The sequence below is a fragment of the Ursus maritimus genome, unplaced genomic scaffold, assembly GCF_017311325.1.
Source record: "Ursus maritimus isolate PB19 unplaced genomic scaffold, ASM1731132v1 scaffold_33, whole genome shotgun sequence".
Taxonomy (NCBI): Eukaryota; Metazoa; Chordata; class Mammalia; order Carnivora; family Ursidae; genus Ursus; species Ursus maritimus.
In genome coordinates this window covers 10,938,903-10,957,222 of record NW_024425897.1, presented here as the reverse complement: position 1 = coordinate 10,957,222, position 18,320 = coordinate 10,938,903, and the positions used below count along the sequence as shown (strand labels likewise).

General features: G+C 50.5%; 2 protein-coding genes across 7 annotated transcripts in view; one reads left to right on the top strand and one right to left on the bottom strand.

Annotated features, from left to right (window-relative positions):
- PIK3IP1 (phosphoinositide-3-kinase interacting protein 1) overlaps positions 1–18,320 on the top strand; it is a 49,379-nt gene that overhangs the window by 1,206 nt on the left and 29,853 nt on the right. The window contains exons 2-6 of one of the 5 annotated variants that reach the window (XM_040619756.1): positions 19–135; positions 229–348; positions 1,278–1,478; positions 1,577–1,655; positions 7,998–9,706. In XM_040619756.1, coding sequence (XP_040475690.1) covers positions 19–135; positions 229–348; positions 1,278–1,478; positions 1,577–1,655; positions 7,998–8,202 — 722 coding nt within the window. In that variant the 3' untranslated portion in view covers positions 8,203–9,706. Of the gene's footprint in view, positions 1–18; positions 136–228; positions 349–1,277; positions 1,479–1,576; positions 1,656–3,014; positions 3,163–7,997; positions 9,707–18,320 lie in introns of those variants that run through there. The other 4 variants (XM_040619758.1, XM_040619757.1, XM_040619755.1 and 1 more) reach the window with 4 other exon arrangements.
- Positions 12,233–18,320, bottom strand: part of LIMK2 (LIM domain kinase 2) — a 53,869-nt gene continuing 47,781 nt past the window's right edge. For both annotated transcript variants that reach the window (XM_040619754.1, XM_008710591.2), the window contains 5 exons: positions 17,153–17,218; positions 16,030–16,204; positions 15,234–15,289; positions 14,114–14,271; positions 12,233–12,671 (listed from right to left, as the gene is read on the bottom strand). In XM_040619754.1, the coding sequence (XP_040475688.1) occupies positions 12,527–12,671; positions 14,114–14,271; positions 15,234–15,289; positions 16,030–16,204; positions 17,153–17,218 (600 nt within the window). In that variant the 3' untranslated portion in view covers positions 12,233–12,526. The remainder of the gene's footprint in view (positions 12,672–14,113; positions 14,272–15,233; positions 15,290–16,029; positions 16,205–17,152; positions 17,219–18,320) is intronic.

Genomic DNA, 18,320 nt, shown 5'->3' with positions numbered 1-18,320 from the left:
GGCTCCTCTTCCTCACAGGCTGCTTCTGGGACAACGGCCACCTGTACCGGGCGGACCAGCCCTCCCCAGCACCGGGCCTGCGCTGCCTCAACTGGCTGGAGGCGCAGAGTGGCCTGGCGTCTGCCCTCGAGTCGAGTAAGTGTACGCCCCGGGCGGCGGGCGAGGGGCGGGCGACGGCCGCGGCCTGGGTCCTGGCCCCGTCCCATGGCGCCTTCTCTCCCCTCTTAGAGGCCGGCAACCATAGCTACTGCCGGAACCCGGACCAGGACCCACGCGGGCCCTGGTGCTACGTCAGCAGCGAGGCTGGCGATCCTGAGAAGCGGCCTTGCGAGGACCTGCGCTGCCCAGGTACCCGACCGGACTCCGAGGTCCTGAGGACCCCCCAAACCCCCACGCCCAGGGCGGCCTGGGAGCGGCGGTTACACCCGCCGCGCACGTGCGACCGCGCGTCGCCGGCCGGCCCCGCCCCGCCCCGCGCCGTCCGATTGGCCAGGGCTGTCTCCAGGCCTCAGGGCCCAAAGCCCATTGGCCGCTGCCGCCTCTCGGAGTGAGCTCATCCTCCGCGAGCGCCTTGTAAACAACCGTGGGAGGCGAGGCCCCACCTCTTGGCCGCGCACTCTGGGTCTGGTGCGCAGCCTCCTGGAGCTCACGGGGCTTGAGTTCCGGCCCCACGCCCTAAGCGAGTCCCTCAGCGTCTAGTGTGGTTGTGGAGCGTCTGTGTGTTAAGTACTCTACTCACAGCGCCCCTGGAAGGAAGCTGTTTGGGGGATCTCAGCCTCAGAGAAGTTCAGCGACATGTTGAAGGCAATGGCAGGGTTCAAATTTGAATCTAAGTTTTTTGGACTCCAGAGTGAAGGCTAGTTGCTCCCGAGGCAGTGAGACCGTTCTCAGAGATTAAATGGGATGTGTAACGCGTATAACATAGGGATTGGCAAACTGTGGATTCATGGATTGTTTCCTAGCGCAGAGGAGGACCCCTTGGAGAAGAGGGCAACTGAGCCGGGCCTTGGAAGCTGGCAAGGATTTGGACAGAAAAAAGACATGGGAGGCAGGAGAGGCTCTTTCTTATGTCCTTCCTCTCACATTTGCCTTGTCACAATTGTAGTGTGGCCCCCTTAGACCTGGTCTTGCCCCTGGGGCAAGGATTGATTTCAGTGTGTATGTGCATGCTAGGGTGAACTCCTTTCCCCTTACCTCCCCCAACACTCCAGGCCAGTTTCAGCTGTGGAATTGACTCAGGCTACTCTAATGAGACATATTTTACACTTCACCTCCAGAGACCACTTCCCTGTCCCCTCCAGCCTCCACAGAGGAAACTGAGGAGGCGTCTGAAGTGCCAAGTGGAGATGAGGTGCAGGTGTTTGCTCCTGCCAACGCCCTGCCCGCCCGGAGTGAGGCAGCAGCCGTGCAGCCAGTGATTGGGATCAGCCAGCGGGTGCGGATGAACTCCAAGGAGAAAAAGGACCTGGGAACTCTGGGTATGATTGCCCCAACCCGTCCTTATGCAAGTCACCAAGAAGTATTTTCTGATCGTCTGGGGTGAGGCTAATGGGACGTTGTGTCCTGTCCTTGGCAGGGTATGTGCTGGGCATTACCATGATGGTGATCATCATCGCCATTGGAGCTGGCATCGTCTTGGGCTATACCTACAAGAGGTCAGTAGCTTCTCTTCTGGGCTGAGAGGAGGGGAAGAAGGTACATAAAGTCAAATCTGACTTCTTTGTGGCATACGTACCCCAAAAGGAAGTCAAGTATTGAAAGAGGAAAATTAGCTTAAGATGTACAGAGTTGGTTCTCATCTTTACCAGGTGACCTTGGACAAACCTTTTCCTTTAGGGTCTTTACTCCTCACCCAAAAGCCTTGTGAGGTAGGAGTTCTTGTTTCCCACTTTACAGGTGAGGAAGCTTTCATCAGAGAGGTGAAGTGACTTGCCCAAGGTCATAGTGCCTGGGAGTGGCAGAACCTAGATTCAAACCCAGCTCTTTTGATACCAGATTCTCTGCTGTCTAATCCAACATGCCCGGTATGGAAGTGAGTGGTACTGCAGAAATCAGGCTGGACACTCATTGCAGGGTCCCAGAGACTGAATTCTTTCTGTGAGTGATAAAATTCTACTAGAGGGGCACCTGGTGGCTCAGTCGGTTAAGCATCCAACTTGATTTCAACTTGATCATGATCTCAGGGTTGTGAGATTGAGCCCCACATTGGGCTCTGCCGCACTGGGCATGGAGCCTGTTTAAGATTCTTTCTCTCCCTCCGTGCCTCCCCCTTTTATAAAATACATAAAAATAAAATCCTACCAGAAAAGGTTCCTAGCCACTCCTTTTGCAGTTGGGGCTTGAATTCCCTGGGGCCATAAGCAGTGGGATCTCCTTCAGAACAGGAGGAAAAAGTGAGTTGGAGGACATAGAACCTGTTTGCTACTCATCACCACATATGAGAAATCCGAAGAGGTTCCTAGGAAACTCGGGGACCTGACCTCTGGCTGGGACAACAGGAGGAGGAATGCTCATTTTGAGAGGCCTCCTGAAATATCATATGGAAAAGGCTCTCAAAGCCCACGATGGGTGCATGATGCCAGAGTTGCATTCATTTTTATTGCATTGTCTAGTTCTGGGAAAATTATTTGCCATTCTGGGCAACATCAGGGGATTTGACTTCTAGCCCTGGGTGCTTGTGATATTTCTCTTCTATGGTCTGAGAAGGCTTTCCGAAAGGAAAGTGACATGGCGGCCTGCATTTTCCAGTGGCAAGGGCTGTGTCTGAGCTCACAGCCCCGGTGGGTCACCCAGCATTAAATAAACCTAGGGTGTCCTTAGAGACGGTGTAGTCAGCCTCCTCACTTTACACATGAAAAAGGGGAAGTGTTGGCTAAGAATAATAATAAGAACAAGAGCAAAAGTGAACATTTACCATATGCCACACCCTGCTTCAAGCAATTTGCATGCTCTAACTCAGTTCTTATAATCACCCTTGTGAGGTAAATGCTGTTATCATCCCGTTTACATGTTAGGAAACAGACAAGAGAGGATATGTACCTTGCTCGAGGTCACACACGTAGCATTTGGTGGAGCCAAGTCTTAAATGTTGCCACAAAGTAAGTACCTGTGTGATTTTGGGCAAGTTGCTTCTGTTCCCTACTGCAGAGCTTAGCTCAGTGTGTAGCACATAGTAAGTGGTCAGTAAATGATAGCTGTTTTTTCTTTTCTGTAAAATATGAGTCCTGTACTAGCACTCTCTGAGCCCTTGTTCCTTCTCTGATTTTCTATAATTCAGGAAGCAGAGGTTCAGAGAGAGCCAAGTATTGACCTAAGAGGGTCTCCTGATTTCCATTCCGAGGCTGTTGCCCCCAGTGGGATGGTTAACATGGCAGGTCCAGGGACACTGACTTGTTCATTTCAGCAAGGTAGAGGAAATGATGTGGTAGCCCTGGCCTACAGTTCATAATCAGACCCAAACCTGTTGGCTGAGTTGAGCCCTTGAAATATTTCCGCCTTCCTCAGCCACTGGATAGCAATTGGCTCTTCTCCAATCTTGTGACAGTTTCCAGGCCTCCAGGTGCTTGAACTGACTAAATGTTCCTAATTCTGAGTTCAGTTCTCATGCCCAATAAGGAATCCAGGCCTTTTTTTCTTCTAAATTTGCTTCTCTAGGCTGTCATAGGACTGTCCCGAGGCCTAGAATTTATTGTCCTGTAAACTCAAGGCAAAGCACCAAGTCACCAGACTCCCTGTCACTAACCACTGGACCACCCCTTTCCTCAGCAAAAGTGCTCTGAGAACAGATTATAACAGGAAACCGCATGTGGGCTAGAGGCAAGCTCTCAGCTCCCATCTCTCTCCGAAGTCAGAGAACTGTGTGTCCTGGAAAGAGCTTTTGAGTGTAGGTTCTGCCATTTCTCTGCACTTTGGTTTCTTGACTATTGTATGGGGATATATCCTCCTCCATATACCCATAACCACCACCCAAGATTATCATAAGTATTAAATATAAGCGGTAGAACACCAATCAGGTTAGATAATCATAATAGCAGCCAATATTTATTGCATGCTTTTTAAATAAATAGGGCCTTACTGAATGCTCTTCCCTGATGATCTGGCCCAAGCCTCATGACCACACTTACAAGGTTCACTTTTTACACCATTTTACAGTAAGCTGCTGAGACTTAAAAGAGTTAAGTGCCATGTCTAAGCTACATAGCCAGTAAGATGTGTCCAGGGATTATCCGTATATCCCAAAAGCCCAGCGAGGCTCAGCAGCATCATGCAAATTTGCTTTGAATTGCAAAGGACAGTAGGAAAAATGGAAACTTTGAAAATAAAATAGCTGGGTCTAGAAGTCAAAAGAACCAGGATGTAGTGTTGGAGCTGCTGCCAATTCTGGGTGCAACACTGGACAAGTAATTTACCTTCTCTGGTTTCCTCAGAGTTTCCTCATCTGTAAAAAGTGTAAAGGCAGGAGGTTAGATGTGATGATCCTCTCTTCACATGTTTCCTAAAAAGGCAATATTACTTTGCTGGTGGCTGTAGATGGTACTGGGTTCAAATCCCAGCTCTGCTATTTGCTTAAATAAATGGTTTAACCTCTCTGCATCTGCCTTCCCATCTCTGAAACAGGGATCCTAATAGATACCATATAGGTTTGTTGTGAGGATGAAATTAGACAGTGTAGCTGGGCATAGGGTTTGTGTTCATAGCCTTAGCTGCCTTGAGGAACTTTTCCTGAGCAGCAGTATGGCACAGCACTACTTCCAACTGGAAAATAGTGAAAGAATAATGGGAAGAAACCTGTGTTGCCTGAAGGAAGTCTGGGGTGTTTCCATCACCGCAAAGAGCATGTCAGAGGCAGGCAGCAGCTCCATTCACACCTGCTGACTCTGGCCAGCCCAGCTCCCAATCATGGCTCTGGAGCAGTCATGGATAAAATTACTGTAACCCTTGAACTCTGTAAAGGACCATGAGGCTAATGGGATGGAGCTTTCCCCTGGCTGGGAAGGGCAAGCAGGAACCAGGCTTCCTCTCAGGGGAGTAAGGGCCGCAGGTGGGGGTGGGTGAGGGCTCAGCCTGTCGGGTCTTTGTCATGGTTGTCTAGGCTACCGGGTTCAGCCAGCCAGTCTGCAGCTCCCTGTCCCTGCCCCAAGCGCAGTGTCTGTGCTATCCGGAGGGAGCGTTTATTTTCTGATAAAAAGGCAAGGGAAAAAACTGTAAGTCAACGCTACTCCACCCTCTTAGGAGAGGAGCTGAGTCAGTGAATAAGCCTTTTGTTCTTTCTTGGCTGCCAGACAACAGCCTGGCCACCCCCCACCCACCCACCCAAAGGCAGTAGGAAGGGGCTGAGCTGCCTGATGGTCAATGCAGCAGGCTTGGTGGCCTCTCAGATCTTGGAGCTGGGGACAGCCTCTGCATCTCCAGCACTCCTAGGCACCATTAACAGGAGGCCTGTAGGGTTGGGTGTGCTTTGAGGCTTCTAAATGGATGAGACTGTAATTCAGATGAATCCCAGCACCTCCTTCCTTTACCCTTGGCTGTTCTTCCAGTCTTGTTCTGCTCCATTAATATGAATTGATTTTTTTCCCCCTAAAGACTTGTTTATGATGCAGCTTGACCATTATCAACAGCTGGCCACAGCCAGATGCTTGGTAAAGAAGGTAGCTGAGGAAAGCAGGACAACTCCAAAGCCTCAGTTTCTTCATCTATAAAATGTGGATAATATTATCTTGCAAAGTTGGTGCAGAAGTGGTAGATATATAAAGTGTGTGGCATCCAGTAGGTGCATAGGTGGCTCTTTTCATCCTGGATAATGGGAAGGTCATTTCCTGGCACCTTGGTAGGTACTCAGGATGTGTGAGTTCTCACTTTCCGTCTTCCTCCAGCCCCTTAGATTTTGAAATTCAGGCCTTGGCAAAGGACACTTGCATACTCCACCTCTTTTGTTAATTACCTTTTGGCCTTCTGCTGGCTTGGGGCTCCCTTAATAAAATTAAATCCAGACCTTCCAAGTTTTTCCTTACATGGGCAACCTTGAAGAATCTGGCTTTTTGTTTTATTATGGGAGGAGGTGTTTCCTTCTGTGGTGACAGCTGTAACTGATGAGCAGTGCCCAAGGGCAAAGTGAATCTTAGGCCGAGTGGGGATATACTTGGGCCAGACAACCATCTTCCCATGTCCCTCCATTTCCTTTTGGGGTGCTCTGGGAGTTATTCTGCTGCAGGAGTTGGTAGTATCCAGTACAGAGGTTAATGATAAGTATGGGGCAAGCGTCTCAGGCTTGCACATGCAGAAACTCAGTCACCCAGGGTGACTCAGGGAGATGAGCTCACAAATTTGCCTTCTGTGACCTTACAATGAAAAATAGGGAATCAGAGCACATCTCATGTGAGGAATCTCACAGCATGTCAGGGGCCCTGGAGGTTATCAAGCCCAAGTCCTTGTTTTACAAATGATAAAATTAAGGTCCAGAAAGAAGGGGAGCTGCTGAGGTCACATAAACAATAACTGCCTTGGCTGGTCAGTAGTTTCCTTGGGAAACCAGATTAAGATAACATTGCTTGGTGAGTCAAGTCATATTCAGGGCAAATCATAATAACCTTCTCTGTGAGTTTTATAGCAGTTCCGCTGTTTTCAAAATGCATTCACATTCATTATCTTATTTTGAGGCACATGTTATCCCCATTTCACAGATGAGGAAACCAAGGCTCAGCAAGGCTGTGTTTTGCCAGGTGTCACTCAGCCAAGGCTAAGCTGGTACTAGAATTCACTAGAACTGGTTGCTTTAAAGCTAGTTCTGAGGTACCTGTGCAGACTCCGCCCCCTCTAGGCCCTGCTGTTTTCTCAATATCCTTCAGTCTCTGGAAACTTGCCATTGTACCTCAAATGATAGAGGTATAATCCATCTGATTTCAGCTATTTCCCTGAGGTCTGAAGTAGGCAGGTGTTGTTTCACCAAGTCATCGATCAGCTGCCTGTTTCAAGTTCTCTTTGGGGTGGGCTCCTTCTGGGAAGATTTCCTCTGACAGTTGAGCCCCTGTGTCTAGTTGTGACTTCAGAGTATGCCGATTTGGGTCCTGGGTGTTGGTTCTGTGCAGTGTGCTAGGCACTCACCAAACCCTTTGGCCTGCAATGGGCATGGTCCAGGTCAGTGGGAAGGGGCCTGACATGTGCAGCCAGAAGACTGGCTTTGAGTCCCTGTGCCACCATTTCTTTGGGATGACCCTGATCAGGTCAGAACTTCTCTGAGTATCAGCTGGAGTCCAACAGACTTGGGTTTGAGCCCATTATGTTACTGGAGAATTCATTCACTTCTCTGAGCTATTTCTTCATCTGTAAAATGAATTCCTAGGGTTCAGCCAAGAATGGAGTGAGATAATGTACGAAAGTTCTTAGCATGGAGTGAACACTCCATTTGAGTAAAACAGGGCAACACCATGTCCTGATTGGGTCACTGAGCACCATGAGAATTCAAAGGTGTGCAAACATGGAGGGATCTGATGGTCACTGGCTCATTGTTTCCCATTGACCTGAACAGCCCTTAGTCCCTTTTGCCCCCTGGATGGGCTGGGAACAGTCCTTGTTTCCAGCTAGTGCTCACACCTTCCAAGGACTTTAGAATAAGACAGCTGTCTTAGAATTGGTCAGTTTTCTGCACAACTTTTGGTTAGGACTGAGATGGTTCTCTGGGTCTCTTGGAGCCCTTGGCTGAAAGAACAAAACCATATCTTGCTTTTAGAGTCTCTCCCCTCTACACTGTCTTCACTGAGCCTGTTGCAGCTGTGTGAGGTTCATGCTGGTATACACCGGTTTTACAGACGAGGAAGCAGAGACCAGAGATGTAGGAGCTTCTTGTTAAGGCATTCTGGCAGAATGGAAATCTCATACATCAGCCACTGATTCACTCTGACCACGCTTAGCCTGCGCCCCTGCCTGGGTGCAGCAATGCTATTTAATGAGCAAAGCCATGCAGGAGGCACAGCCTGAATGCTTCCTTCTTTTCCTGCCAGGGGGAAGGACCTGAAAGAGCAGCATGACCAGCAAGTATGTGAGAGGGAGATGCAGCGAATAACCCTACCCTTATCTGCTTTCACCAACCCTACCTGTGAGATCGTGGATGAGAAGACTATTGTGGTCCACACCAACCAGACTCCAGTGGACCTTCAGGAGGGCAGTGCCCCCCTCATGGGTCAGGCAGGCACTCCTGGGGCCTGAGCTGCCAGTAATGGGCAGGAGCCCATGCAGACACTGGTGCAGAACAGCCTACCCTCCTACACTTGGGAGGATCTACACTTTTTGTTGTGGTTAAAACCCTCCCTTGACTTTTTTTTTTTTTTTTGGTGAATTCTAAAACAGAAGCAGGTGGTGTGCTGAGGGCGAGGCTGGGTAGGGTCCTACCAATGCTCCTCCTCCATTCCTTAGAGCAGGATTTTGCCTGTGGACGGAGACAGCGGCAGCCCCCAAAGCAGTGCTGCTGACAAGGGCTTCCAAACATTGTCTGTGCCCCGGAACTGAACCAGGGACCAATAAGGAGCTCCCCCGGGCTCCTCTGTGCTTTATTATCTAAGATGGCCTCAGTCTCCGCCCTTCTGTTTTTTCTCTGTGGGCTTGAGTGGCGCATACTGTTATCCATAGTTCAGGTCAAGCGGGTCAAGAGGCAGTATTTAAAAAAATATATTTAGTTTTTAAAATAGTTGGGATGGAACTCCCTACTGACCTCTGAGAACCAGAAATGAATCCATACAAAAGTCAAAACTGTGGGTTGAGAATGGGGTCTAGGCTGGGGGCTCCTGGGGGTGCTCCGGCTTGCTGGTGGTGATGTGCCTTGATAACCATGGGCCAGGCCTGGGCCCAGGGACTCTTCCTGTTTCAAAAGGAAAGGAAGGGAAGAATCGCACTGAACATTCCACTTGGGAAGAGGGTAGAGAAGGATCCGTGGCTGCTTTAGGCCACAGGACCTGGGGTACCCTAGACAGCCTCTGTTCAGGGTAGACGATGACCTCTTTTCGTTTTTCAGGGGTAAGACAACAGCCAGCTAACCTACAGGAATTACACTGTGGGGCCTTGTAAGCTGCTTCTGAGAGGTTAACTCAGAAACTAAGCTCAGAGGCAAGGTAATAAAGTGCTTCAGGGCTTAAGTTTGCAGGTCGCCTCCAGGCCAGTGCATTCCTGTGGGGTAGTAGGGTTAGGGTCACAGCCCCTAACTTGTAAAACAGAACCATTGGCAGGGACCTTAGGGTTCCTCCAGCCTTTTGAACACAGGGGCCCACAGGGGGAAAGTAATGCCCAAGGTCGTAGAGCAAGCTACTGGCGTGGCCAGGAGAGTAACATTTCTCCACAGCACTGTGCTGCACTGAGCCAGTGGCTCAGCAGGGCCTCCAAGCCCTGATGGCACACTTGGAGGCCTTAGCAGTGCTCCCTATCCAGAGCTTCCTTCCCAAAGCCCTTCCACTGCCCCATATGGAGAAGGGGGGTCAGTAGGGCCCATTCTCTTCAGCAGACTATTCCTGGGAGTGGTTTGCTGAGGGGACCTAGGCCTCATGGGTTCCTTGGTGTTAGTGATGCTGAAGAAAAGAACAGTATATTACTGGTTTCTACTTTTCTATAAAAGCATTTCTCTGTGTACATGTTTTATATACCTCATTCTGATACCTGCATATTAAAGTGCAGGAAGTTGCTCTGCATTTGACTTATATAAATTAAAAACAAAACAAAACAACTCTGTATTGCCAAGTTTTTATGGGGTGCCAGGACACTCCTCCCTTGTTGGTTAGTTTTTGGTTACCTTGTCCACACCTGTGTGGCAAGCGCTGGCTTTCTGTCATTAACCCTGGCCCTGTAACTGGGGGGTGGCAACAACAGAGTGGTGGGTAACTCATTCAGGTTGAAGCTGTAGGAAAGATGGGTATGCTGGCTTCCCCACAGGTGGTTTGGTCACTGCAAATCTCCCTGCTCAGTATTCTTCCCAAGGTGGAGGTAGTTAAAATGAACATCAAGGCAGCCCTTGGCAGGGGCTGGAGACAGAAGTGGTGGGTGGTGGTGGTGCAGCAGCCAAAGGGGGGCTGGGTCCATGGGCTATAGGGAGTAGCTCTAGGTAGAGGAAGGCCCCTGTGGGTGACTCCTAGGACTCCAGAAGCTACCAACAGGAAGTTGTTGACTTTCAGCATGAGATTTCAGCAACAGGTTCTCTGCCTCTAGGTGATCTCTGCCCCATGCCTAGACATTGCTCTATAGTTCTATAAACAAGTGCTACCCTAGATTATCAGTTTTGTCAGGAACCAGATTCTGTCCTTAAATTGAACTCCCCAAGGTTTGGGAGAAATCAACTTCAGGTATATGGATTTATACTGTGCCCAGGATCCCACTAGCCAGATATCATCTTGACCAATATGCTCCATTCACATCTCCCATGTGCAGAAGCAAGGCTAGTCTTCTCTCAAGCACTTGAAGGAAAACACAAGGGGTGGAGGTGACTTGCATTCATTTCTTCCCTTTATGGAGGTGGCACCCAGGCCTGCAGGAAGGATATCCAGGCTTACAGGAATGTATGTGCATCAGAGGCTGGAAGTGTATGGCCCCAAAGGAAGGACTGGGCACACAGGTCAGAGTGAGATGGCTTCAAGGACTGGGTAGCCCCAGGTGGGATGTGCTTGTTCCCTGGAGCAGATTGGTGTCTATAAAGAGGGAATTAAAGTTGGGGGGGCAGGCATGAGAAGTCCCCTGCTGTGGGGAGTCATGGAGCAGGGGCCTGGAAGTGGCCAGCAGAGCCCCCCACCCTAGTGTGTATCCTCCTGCTGAGTCAGGCCCCAAGTCAATTTTTCATTCTCAGTAACACCACTTATGTTAACTGCTTAATTTATTTGGTCTGCTCAACGGCCCACCATGGGCCCACCACTCCCATGCTTGCTGGGGACAGCTGAGGCACAACCAGCCACAAAATTCTGACTTAGGTTTGCTCAGAGCCAGGGCTCAACTCTACAGCAAGCTGGCACACTCCACACGTAAGTATGGTCTATATAGCAGGTGAACTCTGTTCAGAGAGGACATCTAATCCCACAGTTAATCAGGTCTATGTACAGTATTTCACATATCACCAAACAGATATAGCAACAAAATAGTATTAACATCAACCACTCTCCTGGATCACTCCCTGCCCCCCACTGTCTCCCCCCACCCTCCCAAAAAACACAACCACCACACATTGCAGTAATATACCAAACCCATTCCCAATTTGTTAAATACGGTGCAAGCTCACAGACACATAAGAGACAAATTTTGTCGTGTTGAAGGGTCCCTGGAGTTCTGGGAGCCAATGTGGAGGGTGCCTCCAGGGCTTTTCAGTGCCCATAGCTGTGTCGGGAAGCTGCAGCTAGGAGCTACTAGGAGCTAGTGAGCTGGGCCAACCAACAAGGGAGGTAGAAGCCAGAAAGCCCAACTCAGGATGCAGTCTCCCCCAGCATCCCAGCTCCAGCATTCTGACACCACTTCTTCCTGCCCAAGCTGCTGCCTGGACCAGGCATGCTGAAGGGTGAGCACTGGCTGCCACAGGGAAGGACCAAGAGACAGCTGAGATTCCCACTCCCCTGGCTCATAACCTGGGCCTGGCAAGCCACACAATCCTCCAGAACCCATCTAGCACTAAGCTAAATGACTTGGGCTTCTGACTGAGGTGTCCACCAGGGTATGAATGACAGCAGCCAGGATACGGGCTTTCTAGAGGGCAGGGCCCCTTTCTTTCCAGGCCCCAGCCTCTTGTTGCATTTGTGGGTGAGTGCCTGTTGCAGGTAACAAGGCCCAGGAGCTCTCAGTGAGCCTCTAGCAGTACAGTTTGAGAACATGAGGTGGAAGCTCCCCCGCACACTGATGTGGCCCCTAGGCCTGGGAGATGAGCAAACTAGCCCTTCCTGACTCCTGGCCAGTTCCACCACAAACTAAGGGACTCTTCAAAACCTACTCCCTCAACCCCTGTCCCAGAGGGTGGGACACAGAGTGGGGGGGGGGGGGGGGNGGGGGGGGGTAGCACCACTGTCATTTCACGTCCTTGGATAGCCACCTGGCCACCGGTCTTTCTCATCCACACTCCCACTTGAAGTCCTCTTGTACCCAGCTGGACTAGAGACTTCAGAGCCCACAGGCAGGTTCACCCTGGAATCCTGCCCAGCAGGCCCAGGTCATGCTGATTAGTGTAAGCAAGAGCCTCCTGGAATCCCAATGCCAGAGAGGTTCCAAGTGGTCATGAGTAACAGATTCCTCCTGGCCCATGGGCCAGGCTTTTTTTTTTTTTTTTTTTTTTTCCTTTCTTCACAGCTTTCAGGCGAGTGTTGGATCTACAGACAGTAACCAGGCCCCCAAACCTTGATGTGTTTCCCTGGTGCTGCGCCCGCTCGCCTCCTGGGGAGGTAGTAGGGATGGCTTATCGTGTTTCTAAACAAGCTGCCAATCCACAGGAAGCCCGGACGGCCCTGCCCACAGCAGGGATGGGGCGCAGAGGGGGCAACGGTGGATGCAGAACGCCCCCCTGCAGGGGGCTGGGCCAGGGCTAGGGGGGTGAGTCCCGGGTCAGGCCGTACTGCATGCTCACAGTGTGGTCCAGCTCTTCCAGCTCTGCAGGCAGCGGGATGCCCAGCTCCCCCAGGTACAGGGAGAGAGCCTCAAAGGAGTCCTCCAGTTTTGAGAATGCTGGTCTAGGAAAAAAAAAAAAGGGGGGGGGTGAGTTGGAGGCAGGTGAGATGAGGGGAGGGCCATGGGGTGCTGTGTAAGGCACCCAGGCCTGTAGCTCAACCACTTCCTAGTTGTGTGACCTTGGGTAAATCCCTTAACCTCGTGCCTCTGCAGGAAATGGGGATGTTACATAATGTTAGAGCTACTGAGTAGGGTTGCTGTGAAGATGATAGATAGCACTGTGACAAGGCTGGCCTTGCTCGAGGGGGTAGCTTAAAAAAAAGAAACTCCAGGGGGAAAAAGCTCCTCTCATGTCTTGGAGAAAATGCAATCATCAAAGGTGGAATTGGACTAAGTGCCTTTTTAAAGATTCTTTCCAGTCCTCAAACTGTTTCCACATCAATGGATCTGCTCAGGAAGGGACATTTCATAGACTCAGCAGCTCTTCCCAAGGGGAAAACAAACAGCAGGCTCCCAGTGCTGTGGAAACAGCTTAGCTGCCCTGGAACCCTAAGCCAGCTCAGGCTTACTCCTCCACCTCCTCCATGTTTTTGTTTAACAATCTTGTCACCTTCTCGGCAAGGCCCACTCTCACCACCATACTTAAAATTACAACTTGCACCGTATACATCCTCTCTCTTCAGCTCTGCTTTTTTTTCCATACCATTTGTCACTTCCTAATATTCAATGAAGGGTATTCTATCTATTGTTTATCAACTCTCCTTGTGAGAATGTGAATTCCAGGAGGGCAGGCAGCTTTGCTTTCCTCAGCCAAGTGCTCAGGACAGTGTCGAGCACAAGGCACTCAAGTCAGTATTTTCTGAGTGAATTAAACACAGACATTTAAAATGACTAAGAAGGGGTAACACTGACAATAATGAAAACTATAATCTGAAATGAATAAAGGTCATTCAAAAATTTTTTCTTTCAAGGAGATAATTAGCTAAATGCATAAAGATGCTCACTGTAGTAATACCTTTTATAAGGAGAAACTGAAAAAACCTGAGTAACTACATCATGTATATTATATGTTTGGGCAGTCTCTTAATTGAATTTCACAGTCAACAAAAATGATAAATAGGACTGGGTAGTAACAGGGAGAATGAAAAGGCAAAAAATAAAACTTCTTTATTTGAGGTTATAAGTGTTTGGACATAGATAGGTGAACATGAAAAACACTTATTTTGTTAGAATGGCATAGGTTTCGGTGAAATTTCATCTGTTACAATTTGTTTTCATGCCTGTGTCTGTGTTATATTCGGGTCACTCATGGCTATGCTTCTGTCCCCCCCAATACCCCACCAGGCATGTCAGAGTTGTTAGGGTGGCTTCAGCAGTTGACAGCCACATCCTTGAGCTCAAGGCTTTTGCCAACTCTGTACCTGGGAAAGGCTTGGGGATGGCGGAAGGCTGGGGCAAGCGTCCTAGGCCTGTGTAAGCTGGGGGAAAGGGGCTGGATATCAACCTGCTCTCCGGCTCCAGTTTGCAGCAGATGGCAGCCAGGGGGAAGAAGGCTGGGGGGCAGTCTGTGGGGACAAACTTCTCCCAGAAAAGCTTCACGTTGAGGCCAAAATCCAGTGTTCGGGGCAGGCAGTCAGGATCTGCATACACCTGCCCGATGATCTGCAGATGAGAAGATGGCTGGTCAGGAATGGACTGTGGTGGGTGCAGTCACAGGGGAGTGGGATACTGGTGTATGGACAGGAAGGATGGGCAGAAGAGGGAGGTAAAAACCAAGGTTAGAGAGCTGTCCTCCATGCCCAAATCTCACTGATCCAGACTTGTCTCTCAACTGAGAATCTGGTTACTGGAGGGTTTAGAAGAGGCTGCACTGCAGCAGAAGCAAGATGTTCCAAATCTGGAGAGGGAGCTCCATACATCCCACCCTGCCCTGCCGTGTCCCCTCCTGTCTATGTCCCCTGTCAGAGTTCAGGCTCTGTGAAGTGAGGTCCTGAGTCTGATTCATGTCTGAAACCTTTTGGTGCCAGCCCAGTGCTCTGCACACAGTAAATGCTCAACTGACTTCTGTTAAAGAAAACAGTTTTTAAAAAACTGTCCTTCATTCTTCCAACTGTCCTTTGTCTTTCCTCTACCACTCACCATTTTGTAGGAATTACAGAAGGCTTTGAACGTATGTGTTTGACTGAGTGCTTCCAGACACACTGAGCGAAGCTCCTAACAGCAGAGACCTTTCCAAGACTCACTCTATCCACCCCACAGTGCTCAGCAGGCTGGCACTTGATACAGTGGCTACTTCCACTTGTGGGGCTGAGGGTTACGGCACTACTAGGGCCTGGGGAAGTGGGGGAGGGGGAAAGGTTGCATCCGGACCAAAAGCAAGTCGCTACCCCTTTCTGAGCCTCAGTTTCCTCACCTGAAAAATCCCTGCCCGATCCCTCTCACGGGACCAATGAGACTCAAATGTGTCAACAGATGTGGGATAAACTGCACAACCCTACACCAATCGTGTTGATTTTACGGTGAACTACTGCTCATCACTAGGAGGAGCAGTCCTGGCTCTGAGGCAGGACAGAACTACCAGGCTCGCTGCCTAAGGCCTGGCCTCTGTGCTGGCTGGAGCTCACCTCGCAGAGAACGATCCCAAAAGAGAAGACATCCACCGTCTCATCGTAGCTCTTTCCTAGGGGAACACAGGAGAGCAGACTGTTAGGTTTGGTCTCTTATGTCTGTACTGAGTCTGGGGCCAAACCAGGCCACAGCCAAGAACCAGAGCTAGAACAGGCTCCGCAGGGATGCCGTAAAGGCTGCCCAGGACAGGCACCCTCTGAACGTGATCTTTCCTCAGCCCTGGGTGGCCTGCCACAGAGAGATCTTATAAAACACACTGCCCAAAATGAAACTGCATGGGACAGTGAAAGAGAACTTGATCAGGGTTCACCTGGACTCTCTCATTAGCTAGTTGTATGTTCCTGAGCAAACCACTGAACTTCTCTGGGCCTCAGACTCCAAAAAAGGGTTGAATCAGGCCATTTCTGAGGCCTCACAATGCTGTTCATTTCAAGAATCCCAGCCAGTATATGTGGTTGGTTTGAGCATTATCCACGAGGGGGCACCATACTTCAGTTTTCAGCAGGGAGAAAGAAAAGGCTAAATCTCTGGCAATAAACAGCCTGAGTTCTCAGCTACCCTTGGGGCACAAAAGGCACAGTCAGATCTCACCCTAGGCCCAGGAGCTCAGGGAGGAAGGAGTTTATGAGGTCCAGTCTGGCAAGGGATAAAAATCATCTAGCTGTCAGCTGTGGGTACCTGGTCTTACACTTCACAGGCCCCCTCTGGAACACCCAGGACTCTGCTGCAGATGTGGCCCCCAAACTCCCCTCTGGGGGCATGTCCCCTCCATTGTCCAGTGTCAGGACTCACCGTTCAGCATCTCAGGGGCCATCCAGTAGGGGTTTCCCACCACTGTATAGCGCTTCTTGCGGTCATTCTTACGCAAGGTGCGTTTCTTGGTGGCAGCCTTCTCCACTGGGGGCTTTTTCCTCTCCTCAACTATGAGCCGTGACAGCCCAAAGTCTGCCACCACCACAGTCTTGTCCTGGTAGGACAAGGGCCAGGTCAGGACTTGGTGAGGACATTCCCAAAAGAAGTCATTGAGAAGGGGAGAAAAGGTACATAGCAAAGGGGAGTCACAGCTAAAGCTCTGTCTGGCAGACAAGGCTTGGCTATTTGTTTTCTAACAGTCTGGGATCTGCTCAGCAGATTCCCCCCACCTGGGGGTGTTCACAGCCGAGCTCCTGGAGCCTGCAGGGATAAGGCTTTGGACCTGGAGAGTGGAACTCAGGAGAAGAAAAAGGGATTTCTTTTCTTTTCTACCCTATTCTGCCTTGTTCCCCAAAATATTTAAGGCATGGCTAGAACAGGATAAGACAGGAAAAGATATGATGGAGGTAGCCAGTGGGGGGACCTGGAGGGAGATAAGCTCTTCAAATAGCTACAGGGCAGTCATGTGGAAAAGGGTTAAGATTATTTAGTATGGACCCAGAGGGAGGAGCCAGGGCCAATTAGTGGACACCCAAGGAGCTAGACTGTAAGTTAACAGAAGAAATGACATGCTAACAAACCAGAGCTGATGGGTGGTGGGAAAAATGCTGGCCCCAAACTGGCCACTGTACATTTACTAGCTCTGTGGCCTCAGAGTGAGGCTTCAAGGTGCCACACGTGTAGAACAGGGTCTGTAGTGAGCTGTGTTACAGAACTACCATGAGGTGAAACCAGGAAAAACAACAGGGCTCTATATAGAGTTAAGGAACTTCTGGAGCTCCCTCTGACCAAACGATTTCAAAGGCTGCTACTGGGAGGAGGTGTACTGTGTCTGCATTCGTTTGAGAGCCCCCAGAAGAGAGAGGAGGGTATCAGGTGCAGCAGGAAGGGCAAGACCGGAGCCCTAGGTGACAACTCAGGTCTAAAGCACAAGGGGACAGTCTCCTTTGTGACAAGGCAAGAGGGCTGGCCCAGCAAGACAACAGCGAGGTGGTGGACATACCAGCTTGATAAGGCAGTTGTGTGAGTTCAGATCCCGGTGGATGATGCACATGGAGTGCAAATAGGCCTGGAACAGAAGTACGAGCTGAGGCCAATGGCCAGTAATTTAAGCAGATGCAGACTCTGCAACTGGTGGCTGCTCTTCTCCCAAGCCATCCCTACTCAGCTTCAGAACCCAACCTGGACCCTAGGGCGAGGGCCTCCTGCTGTCATGCCCTTGTCCCAACACCAACAGAAAGCCAAAGGCTGCCTGAGCCTCCTCTCTCTCCCTGCTACCACCTTCTGACCGTCCTTTGTCCACTGACCCCAACCCAGCGGCTGCTCTAGATCCTCACTGCTCCCTCCTAAAGTCCCCAACTCACGGGCCCCAGCCCTTGCATGCCCCCAGCCCCACTACCCATTTTACATAGATCCAGGCCACCTGAAGTGGGCTCCCTCGATGCACTACTCCTAGCCCCCCCTCAGCCATCCTCACCCCAATCTCTGGCTTCAGCCACCCTGGATCCTTCCTGCCTGACCTCCTCCTAGCCAGCGGGTTCTGTATTCCTGACAGTCTCCCTCCCTAAGACTTAGCACCCTCCTTGCTCTTCTGCTCTTCCCTGTCTACATTTTAACTTCTTCCTATCCCAATGTTTTCATGCAAGTCTCCTTTTACTATTCTGCTCCCCGCCCTCCCCCCTGCCCTACCCAGGCCTCCACCTCTGGCTCTTGTCTCTCTGCAGCCCTTCCTTTTCTTTCTCTTCCCTTCCTGAGCAAATGTGGAAGGAGCTACCTATGCAACGCCCCCTCCAGTCCCTTACAATACTGCTTCCCTTCCCAAGGTTCCTGGCTCTGCTCACACATCCGGGGAGCTCTTCCTGAATGCTGTAGCTCTTGTGACCTGCCTGCCCATCCTTTCTCCAAAGGCTGCCTGCACCTCTCCCATGCTACCTGCTCCTGAAACTCGTGTGGTGCCCGCATTTTCCTTCCAGTCTCCTCAAAGCCACCTTCTCTACACATGCGACCCCCACTAACCCCACATCAGCCTCAGCCAACACTAGCTCTTCCCAAACCTGTTTCCCCAACATCGCTGCCCCCAAAAACATCTGGTAAATGACACCACCATTCTTCTAGGTACCTCAAGCCACCCCAACTCCTCCTCCCCCTACCTCTGCTCCCTTGCTGCCAAC